General features: G+C 45.9%; 1 protein-coding gene across 1 annotated transcript; it reads left to right on the forward strand.

Annotated features, from left to right (window-relative positions):
* The first annotated feature begins 327 nt into the window (after nucleotides 1-327).
* LOC101943346 (olfactory receptor 6N1-like) lies at nucleotides 328-1,299 on the forward strand. The gene has a single exon (XM_024110849.2). The coding sequence runs from the start codon at nucleotides 328-330 to the stop codon at nucleotides 1,297-1,299; it is 972 nt and encodes a 323-aa protein (XP_023966617.2).
* Nucleotides 1,300-8,234: the final 6,935 nt, after the last annotated feature.

Genomic DNA, 8,234 nt, shown 5'->3' on the forward strand with positions numbered 1-8,234 from the left:
TCCATATGAAGCCAATGGAGTGACATTTAGTTCCCCTTAATTTACAATGATAACTTCAGACATTGTGGCTGTAGTAATACAAAAACATGTTCAGGAAACGGAAAGTGAGATGTGTTCAACCATAGAGATACCAGGCAGTAGTTACATTTCCAATGTCAATTAACTTTGGCCTTTTTTTTTAATTTGTACCCCAACTGCCTCTACCCTCTGAAGTCTTCACTCAACTGTTGGGATGGTTACCATCAGGGAAAGGCCAAAGTAAAAAATATGACTGTTTTGTAATGGAAGTTAGATTCTCAATTGCGTAATTTCTTTTATTTCCCCTAGATGAAGCTAACAACAAACATACACGAGGGAAATCAAACGACCATAACCGAATTCATCCTCCTGGGATTTGGGGCTCTCCCTCAACTTGATATTATTCTCTTCCTGCTGTTCCTAGTGATTTATATTGTGACCGTGGCTGGGAACATCCTCATCATTGCACTAGTTGTGACTGATCAGCACCTTCACACCCCCATGTACTTCTTCCTAGGGAATTTGTCCTGCTTGGAGACCTGCTACACCTCCACCATCCTGCCCAGGGTGCTGGCCAGTCTCCTGACTGGGGACAAGTCTATTTCTGTTATGGGCTGCATCACTCAATTTTATTTCTTTGGTTCTCTGGCAGGGACTGAGTGTTTGCTTTTATCTGTGATGTCCTATGATCGGTATTTAGTGATATGCAAACCTCTGCATTACGCAGCACTTATGAATGACAGGTTGTGCCTCCAGCTAGTGGTAGGGGTGTGGATAGGTGGATCTTTGTCTCTTACCGTCTTTGTATTTATGATGTCACAATTAACATTTTGTGGCCCCAATGAAATTGACCATTTCTTTTGTGATTTTCGTCCAATAATAAAACTCTCCTGCACTGACAACCGCATGGTGGAATTTGCCAGTTTCATATCTACCACCATATTCACCATGCCTCCATTTCTATTGACGGTGGCATCCTATGTTTGTATCATCTCCAACATCCTGAGAATCCCGTCCACCACCGGGAGGCAAAAGGCCTTTTCCACCTGCTCCTCTCACCTCATCGTGGTGACAATTTTCTATGGGACTCTCATCATGGTTTATTTGGTCTCAGGATCTGATGCATTGAGGGACCTAAACAAAGTGTTCTCTGTCTTCTATGGAGTCCTGACCCCATTGCTCAACCCCCTCATATACAGCCTGAGAAACAAGGAGATAAAGGAAGCCTTGAGAAAAGCTCTCCTTAGATCTTTTGTCTTTTACAAGAATTCAAAATTTTAAGCTAATATATATATATATATGGTGCCACAGGACCCTCTGTTGCTATATATATATGGGACAATCATGGGAATATGATTTTGCATATTCTGATTCATATGAGTAGCCTATACTCATCTTTATGTGCCTGCTGAACTCATGACTGTCAGAATCAGAACTTCCTGTATCCAAGTGTTGAGTCAGTGTGTTGCTTACCTGTGGGCATCTCACTCATTTTGGAGGAAAATTAGGACACCAAGCCATATCCATAGATAGTCACTCCACGCTCACACCCACACTCATGTCTGAAGAATACTGTGCATCCTCCCTGCATTTGGATTATTTTCTTTTGAGTGTGGATGAATTTGCAAGTAAATATTTTAATTAGTTCATGAGAATAAAATAATATAAATGGGATGGTGGAAGTTGCTAGTTTCATATCTTCCTCCATATTCACCCTGCCTCCATTTCTATTAATGATGGCATCCTATGTTTATATCATTTCTACCATCCTGAGAATCCCGTCCGCCACTGGGAGGCAAAAGGCCTTTTCCACCTGCTCCTCTCACCTCATCGTGGTGACAATTTTCTATGGGACTCTCATCATGGTGTATTTGGTCTCAGAGTCTGATGCATTGAGGAACCTGAACAAAGTGTTCTCTGTCTTCTATGGAGTCCTGACCCCATGGCTCAACCCCCTCATCTACAGCCTAAGAAACAAGGATCATAGAATCATAGAATCATAGAATATCAGAGTTGGAAGGGACCTCAAGAGGTCATCTAGTCCAACCCCCTGCTCAAAGCAGGACCAATTCCCAGCTAAATCATCCCAGCCAGGGCTTTGTCAAGCCGGGCCTTAAAAACCTCCAAGGAAGGAGACTCCACCACCTCCCTAGGTAAAGCATTCCAGTGTTTCACCACCCTCCTAGTGAAATAGTTTTTCCTGATATCCAACCTGGACCTCCCCCACTGCAACTTGAGACCATTGCTCCTTGTTCTGTCGTCTGCCACCACTGAGAACAGCCGAGCTCCATCCTCTTTGGAACCCCCCTTCAGGTAGTTGAAGGCTGCTATCAAATCCCCCCTCATTCTTCTCTTCTGGAGACTAAACAATCCCAGTTCCCTCAGCCTCTCCTCATAAGTCATGTGCTCCAGACCCCTAATCATTTTTGTTGCCCTCCGCTGGACTCTTTCCAATTTTTCCACATCCTTCTTGTAGTGTGGGGCCCAAAACTGGACACAGTATTCCAGATGAGGCCTCACCAATGTCGAATAAAGGGGAACGATCACGTCCCTCGATCTGCTGGCAATGCCCCTACTTATACAGCCCAAAATGCTGTTAGCCTTCTTGGCAACAAGAGCACACTGTTGACTCATATCCAGCTTTTCGTCCACTGTGACCCCTAGGTCCTTTTCTGCAGAACTGCTACCTAGCCATTCGGTCCCTAGTCTGTAGCAGTGCATGGGATTCTTCCGTCCTAAGTGCAGGACTCTGCACTTGTCCTTGTTGAACCTCATCAGGTTTTTTTCGGCCCAATCTTCTAATTTGTCTAGGTCCCTCTGTATCCGATCCCTACCCTCTAGTGTATCTACCACGCCTCCTAGTTTAGTGTCATCTGCAAACTTGCTGAGAGTGCAGTCCACACCATCCTCCAGATCATTAATAAAGATATTAAACAAAGCTGGCCCCAGGACCGACCCTTGGGGCACTCCGCTTGAAACCGGCTGACAACTAGACATGGAGCCATTGATCACTACCCGTTGAGCCCGACGATCTAGCCAGCTTTCTATCCACCTTACAGTCCATTCATCCAGCCCATACTTCTTTAACTTGGCGGCAAGAATACTGTGGGAGACCGTATCAAAAGCTTTGCTAAAGTCAAGGAATAACACATCCACTGCTTTCCCCTCATCCACAGAGCCAGTTATCTCATCATAGAAGGCAATTAGGTTAGTCAGGCACGACTTCCCCTTCATGAATCCATGCTGACTGTTCCTGATCACTTTCCTCTCCTCTAAATGTTTCATAATTGATTCCTTGAGGACCTGCTCCATGATTTTTCCAGGGACTGAGGTGAGGCTGACTGGCCTGTAGTTCCCCGGATCCTCCTTCTTCCCTTTTTTAAAGATGGGCACTACATTAGCCTTTTTCCAGTCATCTGGGACCTCCCCCGATCGCCATGAGTTTTCAAAAATAATGGCTAATGGCTCTGCAATCTCACCCGCCAACTCCTTTAGCACCCTCGGATGCAGCGCATCCGGCCCCATGGACTTGTGCACGTCCAGTTTTTCTAAATAGTCCCGAACCACTTCTTTCTCCACAGAGGGTTGGTCACCTTCTCCCCATGCTGTACTGCCCAGTGCAGCAGTCTGGGAGCTGACCTTGTTCGTGAAGACAGAGGCAAAAAAATCATTGAGTACATTAGCTTTTTCCACATCCTCGGTCACTAGGTTGCCTCCCTCATTCAGTAAGGGGCCCACACTTTCCTTGATTTTCTTCTTGTTGCTAACATACCTGAAGAAACCCTTCTTGTTACTCTTAACATCTCTTGCTAACTGCAACTCCAAGTGTGATTTGGCCTTCCTGATTTCACTCCTGCACGCCTGAGCAATATTTTTATACTCCTCCCTGGTCATTTGTCCAATCTTCCACTTCTTGTAAGCTTCTTTTTTGCGTTTAAGATCAGCAAGGATTTCACTGTTTAGCCAAGCTGGTCGCCTGCCATATTTACTATTCTTTCTACACATCGGGATGGTTTGTTCCTGCAACCTCAATAAGGATTCTTTAAAATACAGCCAGCTCTCCTGGACCCCTTTGCCCTTCATGTTATTCTCCCAGGGGATCCTGCCCATCTGTTCCCTGAGGGAGTCAAAGTCTGCTTTTCTGAAGTCCAGGGTCTGTATTCTGCTGCTCTCCTTTCTTCCTTGTGTCAGGATCCTGAACTCGACCATCTCATGGTCACTGCCTCCCAGGTTCCCATCCACTTTTGCTTCCCCTACTAGTTCTTCTCTGTTTGTGAGTAGCAGGTCAAGAAAAGCTTTGCCCCTAGTTGGTTCCTCCAGTACTTGCACCAGGAAATTGTCCCCTACACTATCCAAAAATTTCCTGGATTGCCTGTGCACCGCTGTATTGCTCTCCCAGCAGATATCAGGGTGATTAAAGTCTCCCATGAGAACCAGGGCCTGCGATCTAGCAACTTCTGCTAGTTGCCAGAAGAAAGCCTCGTCCACCTCATCCCCCCGGTCTGGTGGTCTATAGCAGACTCCAACCACGACATCATCCTTGTTGCTCACACTTCTCAACTTTATCCAGAGACTCTCAGGTTTTTCTGCAGTTTCATACCGGAGCTCTGAGCAGTCATACTCCTCTCTTACATACAACGCAACTCCCCCACCTTTTCTGCCCTGCCTGTCCTTCCTGAACAGTTTATATCCATCCATGACAGTACTCCAGTCATGTGAGTTATCCCACCAAGTCTCTGTTATTCCAATCACATCATAGTTCCCTGACTGTGCCAGGACTTCCAGTTCTCCCTGCTTGTTTCCCAGGCTTCTTGCATTTGTGTATAGGCACTTAAGATAACTCATCGATCGTCCCTCTTTCTCAGCATGAGACAGGATTCCTCCCCTCTTGTGCTCTCCTGCTTGTGCTTCCTTCCAGGATCCCATTTCCCCACTTACCTCAGGGCTTTGGTCTCCTTCCCCCGGTGAACCTAGTTTAAAGCCCTCCTCACTAGGTTAGCCAGCCTGCTGGTGAAGATGCTCTTCCCTCTCTTCGTTAGGTGGAGCCCGTCTCTGCCTAGCACTCCTTCTTCTTGGAACACCATCCCATGGTCGAAGAATCCAAAGCCTTCTCTCCGACACCACCTGCGTAGCCATTCGTTGACTTCCACGATTCGACGGTCTCTACCCCGGCCTTTTCCTTGCACAGGGAGGATGGACGAGAACACCACTTGCACCTCAAACTCCTTTATCCTTCTTCCCAGAGCCACGTAGTCTGCAGTGATCCGTTCAAGGTCATTCTTGGCAGTATCATTGGTGCCAACGTGGAGAAGCAGGAAGGGGAAGCGATCCGAGGGCTTGATAAGTCTCGGCAGTCTCTCCATCACATCGTGTATCCTAGCTCCTGGCAAGCAGCGGACCTCTCGGTTTTCCCAGTCGGGGCGGCAGATAGATGACTCAGTCCCCCTGAGGAGGGAGTCCCCGATCACCACCACCCTCCTCCTCCTCTTGGGAGTGGTGGTCGTGGAACCCCCATCCCTAGGACAGTGCATCTTTTGCCTTCCAATCGGTGGAGGTAAAGGACGCCTTGAGAAAAGCTCTCCTTAGATTTTTTGTCTTTTACAGGAATACAGGCATTTCAAGCTAATCATAGATCTATAAACCTACAAACTCTGGCTCATGTATAGGCTTAATTCATCTTACTGTGCCAGTGGAACTCAAGACTAGCAGGATCAGGACTTCCTGCATACAAGGGCAGAGTCTGGGTGTTGCCTACCTGTGGCTATCTGACTTGTTTTGGAGGAAAATTAGTACACAAAGCTATATCCTTAGCCATTCACTGTACACTCACTCCCACTCTAATCTGTGAAAAATAGTGTGCATCCTTGCTGAATTTGGATTATTATTCTCTGAGAGTGGATGGTTTGGCAAGTAAATATTTTAATTAGTTCATGAGAATAAAATAATATAAATGGAATCCTTAAGAAATTTGGCATCTATAGCTTTGTCATGAGAGATCTTCAGAGTGGAATAAAACTTACTCTTCACACATTCTGTAATGGTAAAACTCATTTGAAATATGTGTGTAGGCCACGTTTGAAGACATTAGGTTATAATGCAGCTAAATTGTTAAGAGAAGTTGCGTCAAATCATTAGATTAGGAATACATTTTGCTCATTGACAAGCTCTGGTAAATAGCTCAGGTCACTTTTAAATGGGACCCCGGTGACATCAGAAGTAAATCAACCAATCCCCACTCTTCATCTCCTGCTAATTTGAATGTTGCCATTCTGTTACCTGAAATGACTGATTAAGGGAAGGTCAATGTGCAGGTGGGCCAAGAGTTCTCATTGACACCTTGGTCCCCATGAGTGTTATTCACACAAGCTACCTGCCCTTGTGCTTCATCAGAGGGGTGGTGTGTCTCTGCCACACAGTCCCAGGACCAGCCAAGGGAAGGGTTTCTGACTCAGGAAGGTGCAGTTCCCTCCTCTCTTCTTCCCCCCTGGCTCCCTGGTAGTTGTCATTTGCTGCTGGCCAAGTCACTGGGGCTGGAAACTAACATTCTGCCATTCCCTGATCCTTCCCACTCACAGCCCATCAAATTTGTCCACATCTTCCTTAAAGTGTGGTGCCCAAATCTGTACACGATACTTGTCACCACGGGGTTCTGGGGAGTCAGACCAACTGGTTGGAGTGAGTGTTGGGAATCAGGCCGAGTCGGGTACCAGAGGGTCAGAATCTGAGATAGGCCTGAGTGCAAACCAAGAGGCAAGCATCAGGCTAGGTCGGAAGCCAGAGTCTAGGATCTCTCATGAACAGGGTCTGAAGAAAGCCTGATGGACAGACCATGGAGACTTCAGCAGCTCAGATCCCTCATGGTCCAACATTATAGCATTGCAGGTTCTTACAATGAATTTATTAATACACCTGTGACAAAGTGGGAATTTTTAAAATATTTTTATGAGTCTTATGTATGCCTCAGTTTCCCCTATACGTTTTATGACTATCCAGTCGCAGAAAAGGGGTTAAATTTGCTTTCAGGGCAACCTAAGAGATGTAGATGTGTGTGTCACTCACTGTCCACATGGAACAAACACTCATTAAGTAACATATTGAAACAGAGACACAATACAAGCACCAACGACTTACAGAATTCTCAGGCTGTCCTTCAAAGTTGCTGTCATCTGCATATTGTATAACCAGAAATGTATAAAACAGATATCTATCTATCTATCTATCTAATCCTGAATCATCTGTAACCAAAAACTCAGATCTCTAATACTTGACCTAAAGGAATAACATTATTTTCATGTCCTTTCATGGCAGGGTGCTGTATTTGTTTTGTCCAAACACTAAAGGAAGACAGAATCTTGTGCACATCAATGGTGCATATTTATATGAGATTACCACATCCACTAAAATGCAGAGGTCTTCCTGAGCCACCAAAGAGGAGAGACTGGAGCCAGCATGCTTTCAGCATTCACAGCAACTCCATCTGCACCCGGCTATGGGACAAGTTTGTAGACATTAGGTGTTGGGGTATGGGTTAGGGTAGGGGTCAAAATTTACTTGCCTGTGAATCCTTGATCCTCAACATGCGTAATGCAAGTAGTGCAATTAATGTCACAGGAAGTTTGCCTGAATAAGAATTCAGTTGAACCCTCAGTGTTTGGCATTGATTTTGAAAGGATTTGGGGGTTGCCGTGGGTGGCTATCACGGAGAACACATTGGAGAGGCTGTTTCCAGGTGATGACAGAATGGCGGCAGAATAATGGCTGGCTGGTAAAGAGCAATCCTTTTTATTGAGGGTGATACATAGGAAAGGACAGGGGGTTCTGAAGTAACAATACAACTGTATCCAGATCCCACTCAGGGGACATGTTCTTCCTGATGGCCAGACTGCACACAACAGGTTTGAACTCTTCATGCACTGTGGCGGGCAGATCGCAGCCCAGGAAGGGGTCGGGAGATGAAGGCAGAAAGAAGTTAGGCCACATGCAGGAGGAGGAAGAGAAGAAAAATCTGTCTTCTCTCCAGCATGCGGAAAGACTGAGGGAGAGCCTGAAACATTGAAGGAAAGAAGGAACAGGTAAGAGGTAAAGTTGGTCCAACTCCATCAAAGATACTGGAGACTCATTAGGATTGAAACTGCTTCCTAGCATGCAATGAGGGTGATGGAGGGTGCCCCAGGCTGAGTGCCCTTTGACAACATCTGCATTCTCATGCTGCATCG

The sequence above is a fragment of the Chrysemys picta genome, chromosome 13 (genome assembly GCF_011386835.1).
Source record: "Chrysemys picta bellii isolate R12L10 chromosome 13, ASM1138683v2, whole genome shotgun sequence".
NCBI lineage: Eukaryota > Metazoa > Chordata > Testudines > Emydidae > Chrysemys > Chrysemys picta.